Source organism: Artemia franciscana, unplaced genomic scaffold (genome assembly GCF_032884065.1).
Source record: "Artemia franciscana unplaced genomic scaffold, ASM3288406v1 PGA_scaffold_47, whole genome shotgun sequence".
Taxonomy (NCBI): domain Eukaryota; kingdom Metazoa; phylum Arthropoda; class Branchiopoda; order Anostraca; family Artemiidae; genus Artemia; species Artemia franciscana.
Window position 1 is genome coordinate 1,369,307 of NW_027062688.1, and position 20,460 is coordinate 1,389,766.

Here is a 20,460-nt window from a genome sequence, read left to right on the forward strand (position 1 = left end):
CGGTCTGTCTGTCTGTCTGTTGGTCCCGGCTTTGCTACTTTAGGCACTTCCAGGTAAGCAAGGACGATGAAATTTGGCAGGCATATCAGGGACCGAACCAGATTAAATTAGAAATATTATTTTTTTCGATTTGACCATCTGGGGGGAGGGAGTTGGGGGCCGTTTAATTCGGAAAAATAGAAAAAATGAAGTATTTTTAACTTACGAACAGTTGATCAGATCTTAGTGATATTTGATGTTTGGAAGGATATCGTGTCTCAAAGCTCTCATTTTAAATCCCGACCGGATCTGGTGACACTGGGGGGAGGGGTTGGGAAGGGGAACCTAAAATCTTGGAAAACACTTAGAGTGGAGGGATCGGGATGAAACTTGGTGGGAAAAATAAGCACAAGTCCTGGATACATGATTGACTTAACAGGAACGGATCCGCTCTCTGGTGGAGTTGGGGGGGGGGGTAATTTTGAAAATTGAGGTATTTGTAACTTACGAAAGGGTGACCAGAGCTTAATGAAACTTGATATTTAGAAGGATCTTGTGCTTTAAAGCTCTTATTTTAAATTCCGACCAGATCCTGTGACATTGTGGGGAGTTGGAGGGGGAAACCGGAATTCTTGGAAAACGTGAAAATTGGGGTATTTTTATCTTACGAATAGGTGATCGGATCTTAATGAAATTTGATATATAGAAGGATCTTATGTCTCAGATACTCCATTTTCGGCTCGAATTGGATCCGGGGACATAGGGGGTTGGAGGAGGGAAACAGAAATCTTGGAAAACGCTTAGAGTGGAGAGATTAGGATGAAACTTGATGGGGAGAATAAGCACAAGTTCTAGATACGTGATTGACATAATTGGAACGGATTTGTTCTCTTTGGAGGAGCTGGGGGGTGTTAATTTGGAAAAAATAGAAAAATTGAGGTATTTTTAACTTAAGAATGGGTGACTGGATCTTAATGAAATTTGATATTTAGAAGGAATTCATGTCTTAGAGCTCTTATTTCAAATCCCGACCAGATCTATTGACATTGGGGGAATTGGAGGGGGAAATCGGAAATCTTGGAAAACGCTTAGAGTGGAGGAATCGGGATGAAGCTTGGTGGATAGAATAAGCAAATGTCGTAGATACGTGATTGACGTAACCGTACTGGTTTCGCTCTCTTTGGGGGAGTTGGGGAGAGGGTTCAGTGCTTTGGCAAGTTTGGTGCTTCTGGACGTACTAGGACGATGAAAATTGGTAGGCGTGTCAGGGAGCTGCACAAATTGACTTGATAAAGTCGTTTTCCCAGATTCGACCTTGTGGGAGGCTAAAGGGAGAGGAAAAATTAGAAAAAATGAGGTATTTATAAGTTACGAGTGGGTAATCGGATCTTAATGAATTTTGATATTTAGAAAGACATCGTGACTCAGAGCTCTTATTTTAAATCTCGACCGACATTAAGCCTCTGATTTTACTTTTAAATCAATTTATTGATTCTTAGAATTTTGTTAGAGCTCATACCATATGAGCTCCTTGCTCTTAGCTCTTCTTGTCTCGTCACAAGTGCCATAGGAGCTCTTAGCTCTTGTTTTCTTCGAAATCACCATAAATTTATTTTCGCGAGAAACTTTTACTTTTAAGACCAACCGAAATAATAGTTATTTTTCGTGAGTCAGTGTCAGATTGAAATTTTTCATTAGGCAGTTCTTTTCAAAACGTGTTTATTAGCTTTTGGTTACTATAGGCTTTGGTTCGCTACCGATACGTGCGATACCGATGTACCCGATACCATGTACAACCCTTCCCCAGGAACTATGGGGGGGTCATATCATCATCAAAACCATATTTATTGGATCTTTGAACTATGTTAAACAATATGGAAATCTCAAATGTTTCGTAGGACAATTTTGGGGGCAGGATGCCCTTAGGGAGGGGGACTAGTTGCCCTCCAGTCTTTTCGGTCACTTAAAAAGGCACTAGCAAATTTAATTTCCGTACAAGTGAGCCATTAAACATCTTTCTATGATCTTCTGATCATTCACTAGCCCCGGTGAAAGAAAAAGAAAAAAAATATTGAAAAAAAAAAAAATTGAAAAAAAAGAAGAAAAAAAAAAGGAAACAGATCAGTGCTAGCCATGAAAAAAAGTGATTTTCCTTGTTTTTCAAGGAGGGCAACTGTAATTTCCTTATACAAGGTTTTCGATCATGCTAATTCCAATGGTACAATTTTGATTTTGATCTGAAGCCATTTTCAAGGGGTTTTAGGCCTTTTTCGAAATCACCATATATTTCTTTTTGTAATAAACATTTACTTTTAAGACAAATCGAAATAATAGTTAAAATTTATGAATCAGTGTCAAATTAAAAAATTTTTCACTAGGTAATTTTCTCTAACCATGTCTTTTAACTTTTGGTTACTATGGGCTGTGGTTTGCTCTTTACTAGGTTGCAGCAACCGCTGTAATTATGGCGTAAATAAACTGTTAGGACTACGTAGATTGATATAATGTCTTTTGATTTAACTAGTTTCCCTCTCCGAATTTCTTGAAAGTTTTAATTCTTTGAAAATTTAATACTCATAGCTGTTTTGGAGGTATTTCAGATGCGACCTTTTGACGACCTAGATTTGGGTCATCATCCTCCTCAACATTCCCTGAAATCTTCAATTTAATACTCTTAGATATTGCAGCCGCCTGTTTTTACAACCTGGATGCATATGATGGTGTCTTGATTTAATTCAATATTTTCTTTAATTTTCCCTGAAAGTTCCAACTTAACACCCTTACCCATTCCCAAGATATTGTATGTATGCCTCTTTGACCCCATAAGTTGCAAGTCTTTCATTCCTCTTATATTCCAAATAGCCTTAGAAAAATATACATAATGTGTTTTAAATTATTTCAACATCTCTCTGAACATTCCCTGGAATTTGAAGCATATTGCCCTAACCTGTTTTTGGAATGTTTTTAGATACGCCCTTTTGACAACCATAGTACACTTTATGCTATTCAGTTTTGTTTAGTATGTCTCTCAGTATTCATGAAAGTTTCAACTTAATACCATTGGCCGTTTACGATATTTTGCAGATGCTCTCTTTTGACAACCTGTATAAACATAGCGTCTATAGATTTAGTTTAACATTCCCTTCAATATTCCTTGAAAGTTTCAACTTCACACACATAGTTTCAACTTCACACACACATTCCGAACGTTTTCTTCCTTTCCCATGTAAAACAGAGTCTTGAACAGTCATTAATTTTCATTAGTCCTTGTCCTAGGGACTGTAGGAAAAATGTAACCCCAACAGCATTCTATTTTACCTCTTGAATATTTTGAATCAAACAACTACCTCAAAATTCGATCAGACTTCTTTAGATATTAAGGGGTTAGGCAAGTAGAATAAAAGAGTAAGGGGAGGGACGATGTTGCCCTACAAGGGGCTGGTCCAACTAGTCCAGTTATGTTATTTATACTGGTTTTTGAACTACTATAGTCCAAGAAGTACTCCGAAAACTAATTCATGACAACACTTAAAGGAATTTGACTACATTTCATGGCCTAACTTATTCACTGAAATTTGAAAAAAGAAAACCGAGAAGTCAATGTGAAAGATACTTTTTATTCTTCTTAAATTTTCTTTTCTATTTACACTTTAATCTGAAAAACTATTTTTTTTTAACTCAACAATTCTAAAGTTTCGACCGAGTCCGTTGATTTTTGAATTAAAAAAAAGGGAATAGTTGTGAGAAAAGTCAAAGTCATGGCCAATTGTAGAAAAAAGCCAAGACGGATTATCCAATTAAGTGGGCATCCCAGTCAAGGTTAATTTTAGTAATTTTCTTTTTTATTCTTCTTAAATCTCCATTTCTATTTACACTTTAATCTGAAAAACTATTTTTTTTTTTAACTCAACAATTCTGAAGTAACAATTTTGTTCTGCTTAAATAGATAATATTTAGTTTTACTCAGCTGCCGAATAATGTTTTTGAAAATTACATTGTCTTTCTTTTTTATGTCGAATAATTTGTTAAAAGTTTGCCAAAAAATGTGAAAATAAAACAATCTTCTAAACTAAGAAACCTCTAGGTTAAATTTCTTGTCCTTTGGCTGTTAGTTACAGTTTTCGCCTTACCACAAGGTAGCATGTTCCACACGGAGCATAGCCTCCTTTTTTAAAATATGGTCAATGGAAACACATGACTTAAAAAAGCATTACCACGCCATCTAGTAAAACTTGCTTTACCTCCAACTTCCACAGCCATAAACCTTAAGCCTATGTTTTTTTCTTTTAAAAATAAATGCTATATTTCATTAGTATAGATGCAAAAGGATGGCACTTAATACATTTGAAGTAAGCCAAGTTGATTTACGTGCCCACGCATCTTTTTAAATATTAAATAAAAAAAACAAGTTTTTTAACTGAAAGTAAGGAGCCACATTAAAACTTAAAACGAACAGAAATTGCTCCGTATATTAAAGGGGCTTTTCCCTCCTCAAAGCCCCGCTCTTTGCGCTAAAGTTTGACTCTTTCTCTCAACTTTACTTTTTAAGACAGTAAAAAAATTTAGCGTAAAGAGCGGAGTGTTGAGGAGGGAAAAGTCCCTTTAGTATACGGAGTAATTTCTCTTAGTTTTAAGTTTTAATGTCGCTCCTTTTACTTTCAGCTAAAAAACTTTTTTTTTTCATTTAATTTGTGAACGTTTTTGAATTAATATCCATGGAAAGATCCTCCCACGTTACCCCTCCCCCTCAACCAAATAAATTCCTCTGAAAACGTCTATACACTTCTCATTAATCATTACTATACCTAAACACTGGTCAGATTTTGTAACTTGCAGCCCTCCCCCTTGGACAGTGATGGATTAAGTCTTCCCTAAAGACATTGTTAGTAGGTTTTTGACTATGTTGAAGAAAATGGCTATCTCAAAATTTTGATCCGTTGACTTTGGGAAAAAATGAGCATGGGAGGGGGCCTAGGTGCCCTCCAATTTTTTTGGTCACTTAAAAAGGGCACTTGAACTTCTAATTGCCGTTAGAGTGAGCCCTCTCGCGACATTCTAGCACCACTGGGTCGATACGATCACCCCTGGGAAAGAAAGAAAACAAATTAACACGCACCCGTGATTGGTCTTCTGGCAAAAAATACGGAATTCCACATTTTTATAGGTAGGAGCTTGAAACTTCTATAGTAGGATTCTCTGATATGCTGAATGCGATGATGTGATTTTATATAAGATTCTGTGACTTTTAGGGGGTGTTTCCCCCCATTTTCAAAAATAAGGCAAATTTTCGCAGGCTCGTAGCTTTTGATGGGTAAGACTAAATTTGATAAAGCTTATATATTTAAAATCATCATAAAAATTCGATTCTTTTGATGTACCTATTAGTATCAAAATTCCATTTTTTAGAGTTTTGGTTACTATTGAACCGGGTCACTCCTTACAGCAGATTGGATACAACAGAATTGGTTAGCTTCCACAATGCCTATCACAAGCAAGTGTTATAAGAAGTAGGGGATATTATATGTGAATTTATATAAGAAATTATTGTTGAAATCAGGATAAAAAGAGTTTAACCCTCTCGTTTTTACAGTGGAATAACATATGATATTTTAAAAAATAACCAAATACGTGGTAATAATCCTTGCAGAGGGTCTGTGGCCCGTAAAGTATCTCTGAGCAATGTCACTTAGCCAGAATAGAGCTGCTGCAATAGAAACCGAAAAATATAAAAGTAATATTGGTAAACTTATGATAATATTAATAAAAAATACATATTTGACCATTATCTCCAAGCTGCTAGACGAGCTTGTGCAACCTTTCTCACTTTAATATAACAGTGTTAGGTTAGTCGTAAACCAGCTGATGATGAAACCTGCTGCTGCTTTACTGCTGATGATGAACACTGTATATGTGATCGAAATATCCAGTTTAAAATTTTTTATATCTTTTCACTGTCAATAAAAAGGTTTCATCCCTGTTTTGAACTGTTTTACTTTTGTTTTTAATCTGTCATATTGAATTATTAAAAACTTCGAAAATTTAAAACTAAATGTAAATAATTGAGTAATAATAACTGTCTATTTATTTACGTTACTAAGAATTAAATTACCTCTTTAGATGGTGTACCAGAAGACTTAAGTATAGTCGTTACGCTTCGGCCACAACAAAATTCCGAGTCTGTGGTCTTTTCTCTGTATTCGGAAACAGGGGAAGAGCAAATCGAACTGCGGATTGGGCAGACTTTAAAGCTGTTATACAGAGAAGTCGATGATGACGGAGAAGTTCTTAAATCTGGAGGTGTAGTTGACTTCGGAGTGAAAATAAATGACGGCAAGTATGTCTAAGACATCGTTTTATTTCATGCTTTTTTGTTAATTTACTTTGGTTTTTATATTATTTTTAATTTGTTGTTTCTATTTATTTTTTTATTATATTCTTTTGTGGACTTTTTATATTTTCTTTTTATTATTTAACTTTTATTATATATGTATTTCCTGCCTGTACTTTAATTCTATCTTTGACTTTAGACTGGAGATAAATGACAGGAAGCATGTCTACGACATGCATGCTTTTTAATTATTTTTATTTTATTTTGTCTCATTTTTTCCATCCCTTCCATCTTCTTTTTATCTGTATATATCTTTATTTTATTTTCATTGTATTATTTGAGCAAAGTTAGTATGAATAATAACCTTAGTTACAACAATATGATTATCTTATGTTAGCCGTACATAGTAATATTTTATTTTAGTCTTGTATGTAACAATCTTATATAATAACTTTAATAATAATAGTAATTTTTCAAATTTTTTTTTTCACATAAATTTTTTCTTTATATTTTGTTTTGTGACTTCTATTTTAAATTCTATTTTGTTCTAGAATTTGTTTCTTGTTTAGTAACTTTTACTCTTTTTTTTAATATGAATGAGTCTAAATAAGCTGAATGCTTGAATTGCTAAGTTAGTTTCCGAGAATTCTTTAAGCCTGAGACACAGCAGTCAGACCTCTCGATAAAAAAAAAAAAAAAAAAAATATTACAGCGCCAGTAAGGACTTCCATATGTAGTATGTAGAGTTGAGCAATGAATAGGTCTTAAGCGGGAATACCATGATTAACCAATCAGGCAAGAGACTCAAGCTGTGGTATTATGTAATTTTACAAGATGGAAGCGATGAACAATAGTTATCCTATCTGCATGATTAATTTGGCCAAATTAATATTTTTGGCCAATTTGGCCGAAAATAGCTATATAATATAGCTATTTTAGGAAATAACTGGCCTTTCGAAAAAAAGATCTCGTGATTTTATTTTTCTTTCTTCGTAGTACAGTCTGTTGAAGCAATCGTATCCTGAATGAAAGGGGAGTTTTCGACTCCTCAGGCCTCGTACTTCCTGTTTCTAATTCTTGGTCTAATGTTTTAAAACCCATTTACTGAAAAAAACATATAATTAAACCTGGAAGAGTTCAAAATAATGTTCATTAGCCTTAATACTTTTCTCCTTTCGTCTTTTCCAGCCTTCGAAGCATTCGCGAAATTGGTTTTCTGTTACCTCTGGCTTTGATTCTTTAATGGTATCCAAAGACTGAAAACGTTACCCTTTATTTTTCTGTAATTTTGGGGAATACAAAAAAAAAATCGCAGGGGTCAAATCCCATCAGTGGGGTAGGTGAGGATGTTGTGGCGGTTTTAGCTAAAACTGATTGACAACAATGGCTGAATTAGATGGTGAATTGTCGTGGTGTAATACCCATGACTGATCTGGCCGTAAATCGGGTCTCTTTCTGTGAATAATATGAAAAAAACTTCGTTTTCTTAAAGAGTTAAAGAGGCTGCGTCCCAAAGTCGAACCTTAAAACGTACAGGAATTAGAAGAGGCAGTTGGGGGGCTGCCGCCCCCCAAACCCCCAGCTTTTAAAGACTCTTTTGTACAGGTTTTTTTTTGTGGGGGGACTTCATTGTTACTATTTACTAGTTTCGGCGCAATGGTTCTCCTGTCCTCTTGTGTTTAACATTTTTCGAAGTTATTCCATTATTCATTCATTTCAATTTTTTGTTAATTAAAAGAGGGCCTTTCCGAAGCCAAGAGCGGGGGTTAGCAAAAACACAAAAAAAACTGTACAAAAGAGTCTTTAAAAGCTGGGGGTTTGGGGGGCGGCAGCCCCCCAACTGCCTCTTCTAATTCCTGTACGTTTTAAGGTTCGACTTTGGGACGCAGCCTCTTTAACTCTTTAAGAAAACGAAGTTTTTTTCATATTATTTCTGTACGTTTTTCTACAATCCATGGTGGATGTAATTTAATAATTCCTGTACTCCTCGTACAGGAATTAGGAGAGGAACTTGGGTGGCTGCCGCCCCCTCCGCTTTTAAATCATTGTATAAAATAGAAAAAAATTATTAGGACTATAAGAAGACTATTAGGAGAGGCAAACCCCCCGCTTTTAAAGACTCTTTTGTACAGGTTTAATTTTTTTTCATATTAATTCTGTACGTTTTTCTACAATCCATGGTGGATGTAATTTAATAGTTCCTGTACTCCTCGTACAGGAATTAGGAGAGGAACCCACCCCCGCTTTTAAATCATTGTATAAAATAGAAAAAAAAATAGATAGAATGACCGAAATGTTTCTTTTGCTCATAAGAAGCTAATATTCTGTTATCTCTCAAATGATAAGCTGTCCAGGTGTTATCAAAATTTTTTTGATGTTGTGAAAAAAAATCGCCCGTAAGGGACTTGAACCCTTGACCAGAGGATTAAAAGTCTCACGCTCTACCAACTGAGCTAATAACTTGCATGTGTGTAAATATAACTTCTCAATAGCTTTTAAAAATTTCAAATTAACATGGGCTCTTATGGAGAGAAATCCGTTAATTTAAATAGCTAATGGGTGGTTTCTGGAAAACAGGGAAGGAGTTATCGGATCAAGCTGAAATTTCGCGGATAAGCTCCTGGGCCCTAGGGGACCTTAACTTGTGAATTTCAGCCCGATCGGACAACGTTAAAGGGGGGCTTGGGTTGACAGGTCGAAACTTTCGGCCAGATTTTCCCCATGAAGAAAAAGTTGGAGGGGGATGAAATTTTGCAGGTTTCTTAGTTGGAGCTCGGGCTACGAAATGCATCCCTCCCCATCCGTCTGCGACCACTGGAACCGAAGATCGCTTAACATTGTCGTGTGTCGCCTCTTTATAGAGGCACGAGTGTGCCTCCTTGATCCTCTTACAAAGACGTTTCATTACTTCCTCTTTGTAAGTAGAATTAACTGTCTAATTTTGTGGAGCCCGCTGTTTAATCGAAATTCCACCCGAGTCCAAAAAGCCTTGGCTTGATTTTCGATTTTTACATCCTGGCCTTTTTGCCCTTTTTTGGGTCTTCTTTTTTCATTTTATGCTCTGCTTCTTATTCTCAGCATTGTACTTCTTCCATCTCCGATTCCTTCCGTTCTGTCTCCGATCGGTCTCCGTAAGTCCAAGTTTCGTCTTCGATTCATATTTTTACACTAATCAATATAAAATGTTATTACATTAACAAACTTAAAAAGGTTCTTCCTTTTGTTCAACAAACATGTTTTTCGGAACGATCTTCGCACAAGGCTTTAATATACCCAATTCCTGCGAGAATATTTTCATAGGCACGAAAATTTTAGCGTGTAATTTTAAACTTAATAATCTCCGTATATTTGGAATTCCCATAAAAAGCTAAATCTTTTAGCAGTTGTATTACTATCAAGCTTAAGTTTTTAGAGTTTTGATTGCTATTAGCACGAGTTGCTTCTTACATATAGTTTGAAATCACTAACTCTTCGAAACCGTTATATAATAAAAAAAAATAAAATGAATGTATATTCCAGTATTTCCATTTAAACTTTGAAAAGAAAAAGTTTCCTAATGTCACCGACCTCCCCCTCCGGGAAACTTTCGGACATCGCTCAGGAATTACCCTCTCCCCATTTTCAACAACCCTTGCTTTTTGCGGCAAGCATACAAACAAACCTTTTAGAAGAAAGCATACTTTTTCTGAAATAAGAATAGATCTTTCACTGGACATCAGGCTTAAACAGGTTAAGTCCAAATAAAGAAAGATTAAAGATGAGTTTATACCTACAATCCTCCCCTAGAACCCATTCCATTATTATTGAGAAGGCTAATTGAGGGCATGACATGAAAATAAATGTGATCTTTTGTGCATGTAAATCCACCCCCCCCCCACCGCCTACATGATGAACCGATGCCCCTCTTTCGTAATAGATGATACGAAATCATACATTACAGTAGATATTCGTAATTTTATGAAATAAGGAGTGAACTAACTATGTCTATATTGACAATTTATCTTTTATGGACTACGTGATTTCTTAGAAATAAATATACCACCTTGTGACATTACTTCTTCTGAGCTTTGGAGGCACAATATATCGTTTTTCAATACTTTGAAATGTATTGACCACCTTGGAATTTTCTTTCGATAGCAAATATACCCTCTTTGGCTAAATTCGTAAAACTTGAATTTCCCCTGTCAAGATCTTTATAGTCTACTAGCTGTTGGGGTGGCGCTTCGCGCCACCCCAACACCTAGTTGGCGGGGGCGCTTCGCGCCCCCCCAAGCCCCCCCGCGCGCGTAAGTCGTTACGCGCCATATTAGTTACGCGCCATTTTAGTTGTGTCCCTATGTCCCACCTGTGAATATAGATAGATATATATATATATATATATATATATATATATATATATATATATATATATGTTTTTAACTACGTAAAACTTGCGAATATACAACATTCTTTGCTGTCCCATTGTCTGTGCATATAAATAGATTGTCAGGTTTACCGACTCTTGAACATGCAACATATAATGGTCAATGGGAAAACAATCCGTATTCAGATCTATACCTCATGATTCTAATGATTGCCCTTGAGCTTTGTTGATGGTGATTGCTAATCGACCATTCCCTGAGTCGCCATCGTCATTTATATATTCCTTTTAGTTTTTTTTTTATTGGTTTTGACCTTTTTTTAGGTTTTTTAGTTTTTTTCTTTTTTCTTTTTAGTTTTTTTGAAGTTTTTATCTTTTTAGTTTTTTTATTTAATTTATATTTTTTTAGTTTTCTTTTTCTCCTTTATTTTTCAGTTTTTTTCCTTTTTTTAGTTTTTTTTTCTTTTTAGTTCTTTTAGTTTTTACCTTTTTTAGTTTTTTTTAGTTTTTTAGATGAAAATTTTTTTAGTTTTATTCCTTTTTTTCTTTTCAGTTTTTTATTGGTTTTTACCTTTTTTTTAGCTTTTTTAGTTTTTTTTCGTTTTTTCTTTTTACTTTTTTTTTAGTTTTTATCTTTTTTATTTTTTTTTATTTTTATTCTTAATTTTTTTTTATTAGTTTTTAGATTTTTTTTGTAGTTTTTGCCTTTTTTAGTTTTTTCAGTTTTTTTTTTAGTTTTTAGATTTTTACCTTTTTTAGCCTAACCAGGATTTGAACCTGGGACCTTCATTCTCCGTTCTGACACCCTTTCTCACCGAGTGACTACTCCAGCATGTTCATTTTGGTGTTTTAAATGGTATATTATTAACCAAATTAATGTGTTTTACAATATACTAAGCATCGTCATAACAAAAATGACGACAACTAATTTCATGACGTCAGTTAACACAGAAATTAAGTTTTGAAATTAAGTCATGAAATTAGTTGCCGTCATTTTTGCTTTGACGGTGACGTCATTCAAGTTATATAAGACATATGTTCACGTAGAAATCTATTAATGTTTAAGTTTACAATGACTGATGAAGATGCTCAAAGAGTCTATGCCAAAAAACTTGCTGCTGATAGAGAAAGTCAGAAAAAAAAGCGTGCCGTGGAACTATCAGCAGCAAGTTTTTTGGCATAGACTCTTTGAGCATCTTCATCAGTCATTGTAAACTTAAACATTAATAGATTTCTACGTGAACATATGTCTTATATAACTTGAATGACGTCACCGTCAAAGCAAAAATGACGACAACTAATTTCATGACGTCAGCCGACACAGAAACATGACGTCACCTGATAACTAATTTCATGACGTCAGCCGACACAGAAACATGACGTCACCTGATCCACGGATCCACAGACAGACAACTTATTTTTATATATATAGATCCTATTATATAGGGTTTTCCAGACATTACTGTGAAAAAGCAAAAATTTTGATTTAAAGAGTCGGGTTTTAAGGTGGTAGTTCTCCTATTTTTTAGGGTTTATGAAAAAGTAAAATATCGATTTAAGGAATCGGGTTTTAAGGTGGTAGTTCTCCTATTATTTAGGGTCTCCCAGGAAGTGCTATGAAAAATGAAAATTTTGGTCAAAAGAGTCACATTTTAAGGTTGTAGTCCTCCTATTATTTAGGGTTTCCAAGGCAGTACTATGAAAAAGTAAAACTTTGATTTAAAGAGTCGGGTTTTAAGGTGGTAGTCCTCCTACTTTTTAGGGTTTCTCAGGCAATACTATGAAAAAGTAAAATACCGATTTAAAGAATCGCGTTTTAAGACGGTAGTTCTCCTATTATTTAGGGTTTTCCATGAAAGACTATGAAAAAGTAAGATTTTGATTTATAGAGTCGGGCTTTAAGGTGATAGTCCTTCAATTATTTAGGGTCGCCCACAGAATACTGTGAAAAAATAAAATTCTGATTGAAAGAGTCGGATTTTAAGGTGCTAGTCCTCCTATTATATAGGGTTTCCCAGACATTACTCTGAAAAAGCAAAAATTTTGATATAAAGAGTCGGGTTTTAAGGTGGTAGTTCTCCTATTTTTTAGGGTTTCCCAGGCAATACTATGAAAAAGTAAAATATCGATTTAAAGAATCGGGTTTTAAGGTGGTAGTTCTCCTATTATTTAGGGTCTCTCAGGAAGCGCTATGAAAAATGAAAATTTTGGTCAAAAGATTCACATTTTAAGGTGGTAGTCCTCCAATTATTTAGAATTCCAAGGCAGTACTATGAAAAAGTAAAACTTTGATTTAAAGAGTCGGGTTTTAAGATGGTAGTCCTTCTATTGTTTAGGGTTTCCCAGGCAATACTATGAAAAAGTAAAATATCGATTTAAAGAATCGGGTTTTAAGGTGGTAATTCTCCTATTATTTAGGGTTTTCCATGAAAGACTATGAAAAAGTAAAATTTAGATTTAAAAAGTCGGGTTTTAAGGTGGTAGTCCTCCGATTATTTGGTGTTTCCCAGGGATTACTATGAAAAAGTAAAATTTTGATTTAAAGAGTCATGTTTTAAGGTGGTAGCCTCCAATTTTTTAAGGTTTCCCAGGCATTGCTGTGAAAAAGTAAAATTTTAATTTAAAGATTCATGTTTAAAGGTGGTAGTCCTCCTATTACTTAGGGTTTCCCAGACATTACTGTGAAAAATTAAAATTTTGATTTAAAGAGTCGGGTTTAAAGGTGGTAGTCCTCCAATTATTTAGTGTTTCCCAGGGATTACTGTGAAAAAGTAAAATTTTGTTTTAAAGAGTTCGGTTTTAAGGTGGTAGTCCTCCTATTATTTAGGGTTTCCCAGGCAGTACTATGAAAAAAGTAAAATTTTGATTTAAAGAGGTGGGTTTATAGGTGGCAGTCCTCCGATTATTTGGTGTTTTCCAGGGATTACTGTGAAAAAGTAAAATTTTGATTTAAAGAGTCGGGTTTTAAGGTGGTAGTCCTCCCATTTTTAAGGTTTCCCAGGCATTGCTGTGAAAAAGTAAAATTCTAATTTAAAGACTCGGGTTTAAAGACGGTAATCCTCCTATTACTTAGGGTTTCCCAGACATTACTGTGAAAAAGTAAAATTTCGATTTAAAGAGTCAGATTTTAAGGTGGTAGTCCTCCTGTTTTTTAGGGTTTTTCAGGCAATGCTATGCAAAAGTAAAATTTTGATTCAAGTAGTCGGGTTTTAAGGTGGTAGTCCTCCTGTTATTTAGGGCTTCCCAGGCATTACTGTGAAAAAGTAAAATTCTGATTTAAATAATCGGGTTTAAAGGTGATAGTCCTATTATTTAGGGTTTCCCAGGCATTACTGTAAAAAAGTAAAATTTTGATTTAAAGTGTCTTGTTCTAAAGTGGGAGTCATCCTATTATTTAGGGTTTCCAAGGGAATACTGTGAAAAAGTAAAATTTTGGTTTAAAAAGTTGGGTTTCAAGATGATAGTCTTCCTGTTATATAGAGTTTCCCAGGTATTACTGTAAAAAGTAAGATTTTGGTTTAAAGTGTCGGGTTTAAAGGTGGTAGTCCTCCTGTTACTTAGGGTCTATCAGGGAATACTGTGAAAAAGTAAAATTCTGATTTAGAGAGTCGGGTTTTAAGGTGGTATTCTTCCTATTTTTTACGCTTTCCATGTCAATACTATGAAAAAGTGAAATTTTGATTTAAAGAGTCTGGTTTTAAGGAATACTGTGAAAAAATAAAATTGTGGTTTTAAGAGTCGGGTTTTAAGGTCTTAGTCCTCCTATTATATAGGGTTTCCCAGACATTACTCTGAAAAAGTAAAATTTTGATTTAAAGAGTCGGGTCTAAAGATGGTAGCCCTCCTATTATTTAGGGCTTCCCAGGCATTACTGTGAAAAAGTAAAATGTTGATTTAGAGAGTCAGATTTTAAGATTGTAGTCCTCCTATTTTTTAGGGCTTTCCTGGCAATACTATGAAAAAGTAAAATTCTGATGCAACGAGTGAGGTTTTAAGGTGGTAGTCCCCCTATTTCTTAGGGTTTCCTAGGCAATACTTTTAAAAAGTAGATTTTTGGTTTAAAGAGGCAGGTTTTAAGGTGGTATTCCTCTTATTATTTATGGGTTCCCAGGAAATACTTTGAAAAAGTGAAATTCTGATTTAAAGACGTGGGTTGTAAGGTAGTAGCCCTCCTATTATTTAGGGTTTCAAAGGGAATACTGTGAAAGAGTAAAATTCTGATTTAAAGAGTCGGGTTTTATGGTAGTACTCCTATTATTTAGTTTTTTTTTGTAGCTCTGACCAGAAACTATAGATTTCTGGAAGGTTTGTAAAATATTATTAGTGATAAGTCGTACTCATTAATAACATTAAATGGAAGAAAAAACCTGAAAATGTTAACGAAAGCGTATTGGACTTGTAAAACCTTCTTGTGAGCTGGCTGACATTTGCGAAAAGAGTATTTTGTCATTATTTTTCGCCACATGCGCTACAACTTTATGTCTTACGGCTTAGCTTTAAGCGAAGTTCTGATAATGAGTCAAATTTTGCTTCTACAATTCTGTTTCATGTCGTCTACTGAAGACGCATTGAGCCATTAAAAAAAAAAACTTTTTGAAAACTGGTGCTTACATATTAAGAAAATACTATTTTGCTATTTCTCTCATTCCTCTTCTGCCACAGCTTATTTTTAAGCTAGGCTCTGACAGCCGGATTTCATGTCAGCCAATGTTTTTTTTTTTAAGATTAAGCTAAGTTCTAACAGGAGTAGATTTTCGGTAGCCGGATCTCATATCATAGATGACAGTCCTGAGGCAAATAAATATTCCTCCACTCTAAGCGTTTTCCAAGATTTCCGATTTCCCCCTCCAACTCCCCCCAATGTCAACAGATCTGGCTGGGATTTGAAATAAGAGCTCTGAGACATGAATTCCTTCTGAATATCAAATTTCATTAAGATCTGGTCACCCGTTCTTAAGCCAAAAATACCTCAATTTTTCTAGTTTTTCCAAATTAACACCCCCCAGCTGCTCCAAAGAGAACGGATCCGTTCCAATTATGTCATTCACGTATCTAGAAATTTTGATTATTCTTCCCATCAAGTTTCATCCGATCTCTCCCCTCTAAGCGTTTTCCAAGATTTCTGTGTCCCTCCGCCAACCCCCTATGTCCCCGGATACTATTCGAGTCGAAAATGGAGCATCTGAGACATAAGATTTTTCTATATATCAAGTTTTATTAAGATCTGATCACCTATTCGTAAGATAAAAATACCCCAATTTTCACGTTTTCCAAGAATTCCGGTTTTCCTTTCTAACTCCGCCCAATGTCACAGGATCTGGTCGGAATTTGAAACAAGAGCTTTAAAGCCCAAGATGCTTATAAATATCAAATTTCATTAAGATCTGATCACCCGTTTGTAAGTTACAAATACCTCATTTTTCCGAATTATCCCCCCCCCCAACTCCACCAAAGAGAGCAGATCCGGTCCGGTTATGTCAGTCACGTACCTTAGACTTGTTTTTATTCTTCCCATCCAGTTTCATCCTGATCTCTCCGCTTTAAGTATTTTCTAAGACCCCCCCCCCCCCCAATGACGCCGGATCCGGTTGATATTTAAAATAAGAGATCTGAGTTACGAGGTCCTTCTAAATATGAAGTTTTATGAAGATCCGATCACTCCTTCGTAAGTTAAAAATACGTCATTTTTTCTAATTTTTCAGAATTAGCCCTCCTCCCCCCAATTCCCCCAAATAGAGCGGATTCGTTCCAATTATGTCAATCACGTATCTAAGACTTCTGCTTATTTTTCCATCAAGTTTCATCCCGATCCCTCTAATCTAAGCGTTTTCCAAAATTTTAGCCCCCCCCCCCAACTTCCCCCAATGTCACCAGACCCGGTCGGGATGTAAAATAAGAGCTTTGAGACACGATATCCTTCTAAATATCAAATTTCATAGAGATCCGATTACCCGTTCGCAAGTTCAAAATACCTCATTTTTTCTAATTTTCCAGAATTAACCCTCCTCCCCCCAATTCCCCCAAATAGAGCGGATCCGTTCCAATTATATCAATCATGTATCCAAGACTTACGCTTATTTTTCCCATCAAGGTTCATCCCGATCCCTCCAATCTATGCGTTTTCCATAATTTTAGGTCCCCCCAAACTCCCCCCAATGGCACCAGATCCGGTCGGGATTTAAAATGAGAGCTTTGAGACACGATATGCTTCTAAATATCAAATTTCATAGAGATGCGATCACCCGTTCGTAAGTTAAAAATACTTCATTTTTTTCTATTTTTTTCCGAATTAACCGTCCTCCCACTCCCCCCCCCCCCAGATGGTCAAATCGGGGAAAAGACTATTTCTAATTTAATCTGGTCCGGTCCCTGATACGCCTGCCAAATTTCATCATCCTAGCTTACCTGGAAGTGCCTAAAGTAGCAAAATCGGGACCGACAGACCGACAGAATTTGCGATTATTATATGTCACTTGGTTAATACCGAGTGCCATAAAAAGGTGAAAAATTACTCATAGAGGTTTTCATTGTAATTATATTGTGTACATGAATTAAAAAATAATCTTATGCGATATGGGATTGAACCTGCTACTTCCTGATTGAGAGCCTTGGCTGCTTCCACTATACCGGCACAAATTTGTTTACTAGCACTATTTTAAAGGGTAATGTTTATAGAAAGAATCATGATTTTCTATGTGTTAAAATCTAGTTCATACAAAGTAGGGGTAGGTTAGCCTAAGAAAACCTTGACAGGTTAAGAAAGCTTTAAGCAGGCAGGTCTGATGGGAACATAGTCTCTGCTTTATTTACCTTCCTCTGAGCAGTCCTCCTATTTTTTAGGGTTTCTCAAGCAATATTATGAGAAAGTAAAATTTTTATTTAAAGAGTCGAGTTTTAGGGTGGTCGTCCTCCTATTATTTAGGGTTTTCCAAGGAATAGTGTGGAAAAGTAAAATTTTGGTTTAAAGAGTCAGATTTTAAGGTGGTAGTCCTCCTATTTTTCAAGGTTTCCCAATCAATGCTATGAAAAAGTAGAATTTTGATTCAACTAGTCGGATTTTAAGGTGGTAGTCCTCCTATTATTTATTGTTTCCCAGGCAATACTAAGAAAAAGTAAAATTCTATGAAACGAGTCAGGTTAGGTGGCAGTCCCCCTATTTCTTAGGGTTTCCCAGGCAATACTACTAAAAAGTAAAATTTTGGTTTAAAGAGTAAGGTTTTAAGGTGGTATTCCTCTTTTATTTGGGGTTTCAAAAGGAATACTGTGAAAAAGTAAAATTCTGATTAAAAGACGTGGGTTTTATAGGTAGTATCCCTCCTATTGTTTAAGGTTTCACAGGGAATACTGTGAAAGAGTAAAATTCTGATTTAAAGAGTCGGGTTTTATGATATTACTCCTTCTATTATTTAGGGTTTCCTGGGATTATTGTGGAAAAGTAAAATTTTAATTCAACGAGGCGGGTTTTAAGGTGGTAGTCCTCCTATTTTTTAGGGTCTCTTAAGCAATACTATGAGAAAGTAAAATTTTGATTTAGAGAGTCGGGTTTTAGGGTGGTAGTCCTCCTATTATTTAGGGTTTCCCAAGGAATACTGTGAAAAAGTATAATTTTGGTTTAAAGAGTCAGATTTTAAGGCGGTAGTTCTCCTATTTTTTATGGTTTCCCAAGCAATGCTATGAAAAAGTAGAATTTTGATTTAACTTGTCAGATTTTAAGGTGGTAGTCCTCCTTTAATTTAGGGTTTCCCAGGCAGTACTAAGAAAAAAGATAAAATTTTGATTTAAAGTCTCGGGTTTTAAGGTAGTAGTCCTCCTATTATTTAGGGTTTCCCAGGCATTAATCTGAAAAAAAATTTTATTCAACGAATTGCGTTTTAAGGTGGTAGTCCTATTATTTACGGTTTCCTAGGCAATACTGTGAAAAATGAACAGAAATGAACAGTAATTTAAATTTCTCACATGAAAGCAAAGAACTAAATTAAATCTCAAAACAAAAAGAAATTTTCAGCCCATCAGAGGGACTTCCTCCTTCCCAATTCACTCTTTATGTTGAATTTCGACTTCTTTTTCCAATTCTTTAAGAAAGACTGCTCTAACGTAAAGTTCTTTAAACTTGAATACGGAGTTGTATTAAAGTACTGTAAAACTTTATTGGGGATAGGAAGGGGGTTACTGGCTAGTCCTCTCATGTCGGAATAATTTTTTGTTTTAAGTTCGTTCTATCAGTTTTAACTTTTAATTTTACTCTTTACTTCCATTGAAAACGCTTTTTTTTGTTAGTAATAATAAAATGGTGTCTAATCGGTGAAATTTGTTGTATTTCATTGTTGATAAAGCTTATACCATATTTTGTTTGTTGTCTAGTATTTATGTAGTTTTGTGGTTTTCTAGTTTTTTTTTCTCTTTTCTTGTGGATCAATGAAGAAAAAAACATTATAACTCTGATAAAGAAAACTTCTGGTTACATGAAGTATTTTGAGGTGGTATTTCGTGAAGTATTTTGACAGGAAATAAAAGCATAACGTTGCTCAGCTGCTATTTTCTGCTTATACTCTGGCCACTCAAAATCAAATCTCAATATTGAAATTCTAATTATGTGTTTACACTATTATTCAATTCAAAGTATTGGCCTGCATGCAAGATCTTATTTCAGTAATGGGAGGGAGTTATCGAGAGGGTAAACTTCACATATTCACTGATAAAGACGAATTATATGGAAATTACTAATTAATTAAGAAAGAAATAGTGATCATCTTAATATTTCAGGCGACATGGGCCTTCCTTTCACTACCTACCTTTCAATACTTCAAACCTACCCTTCTCTGGGTATGTTTGGTCTATGAGTTAGTGTCTTTATTTTTACTATTTTTTATGTATTCTTTGGGGCTTTGTTTACTGTTAGACTGCAACAACTAAGTTGGCTAATTATATGAAGAAATCTTACATACCATGATGAACGAGGGCTGATAAAAGAGGCTCCAGGTACAAACACTAAATTCCTGTTACACCCCCTACTTATCTGGCCAGTGTAAGTATTTACTGGAAAATTTGGTATTTCAATTCTGTTCTTTTGTAGGTGGCATCGTCTTGGTATATCAATCAAGGGTAACTCAGTCACGTTAATCAAGGATTGCGAGCAACAGACGACCAAACCTTTGTACAGAAAAGGAGGAGACAGGATCAGCAGCTCAGGCATCATCTTAATTGGCCAGCAACTAGCCGACGAGAGATATTTTTCAGTAATTTTCACGTTAGCCTTCGCGCACTTAATTTTTGCACCTAAAACGATAGATGGCATCTGTATTTTGTTGCAGTGCATGCTGTCAAACATAACTAATTTTCTGTATTCCGATCTTGAAAGCTTATTAACGCGTCCAATAGTCAACCTTTCTGTAAAGATCCTTTCATATGCCAACGCGTATTAACGCGTCCAATAGTCAACCTTTCTGTAAAGATCCTTTCATATGCCAACGCGTATTAACGCGTCCAATAGTCAACCTTTCTGTAAAGATCCTTTCATATACCAACGCGTATTAACGCGTCCAATAGTCAACCTTTCTGTAAAGATCCTTTCATATGCCAACGCGTATTAACGCGTCCAATAGTCAACCTTTCTGTAAAGATCCTTTCATATACCAACGCGTATTAACGCGTCCAATAGTCAACCTTTCTGTAAAGATCCTTTCATATGCCAACGCGTATTAACGCGTCCAATAGTCAACCTTTCTGTAAAGATCCTTTCATATACCAACGCGTATTAACGCGTCCAATAGTCAACCTTTCTGTAAAGATCCTT

At 35.2% G+C, this 20,460-nt stretch overlaps 2 protein-coding genes across 2 annotated transcripts in view; both read left to right on the plus strand.

Moving 5' to 3' along the window:
* The window catches only part of LOC136041864 (AP-1 complex subunit mu-1-like), a 381,890-nt gene that overhangs the window by 79,049 nt on the left and 282,381 nt on the right, over positions 1-20,460 (plus strand). The gene's annotated exons all lie outside the window — the stretch shown is intronic.
* Positions 1-20,460, plus strand: part of LOC136041863 (collagen alpha-1(V) chain-like) — a 209,722-nt gene that overhangs the window by 54,686 nt on the left and 134,576 nt on the right. Inside the window, exons 3-4 of the mRNA XM_065726642.1 lie at positions 6,097-6,313; positions 19,741-19,903. Coding sequence (XP_065582714.1) covers positions 6,097-6,313; positions 19,741-19,903 — 380 coding nt within the window. The remainder of the gene's footprint in view (positions 1-6,096; positions 6,314-19,740; positions 19,904-20,460) is intronic.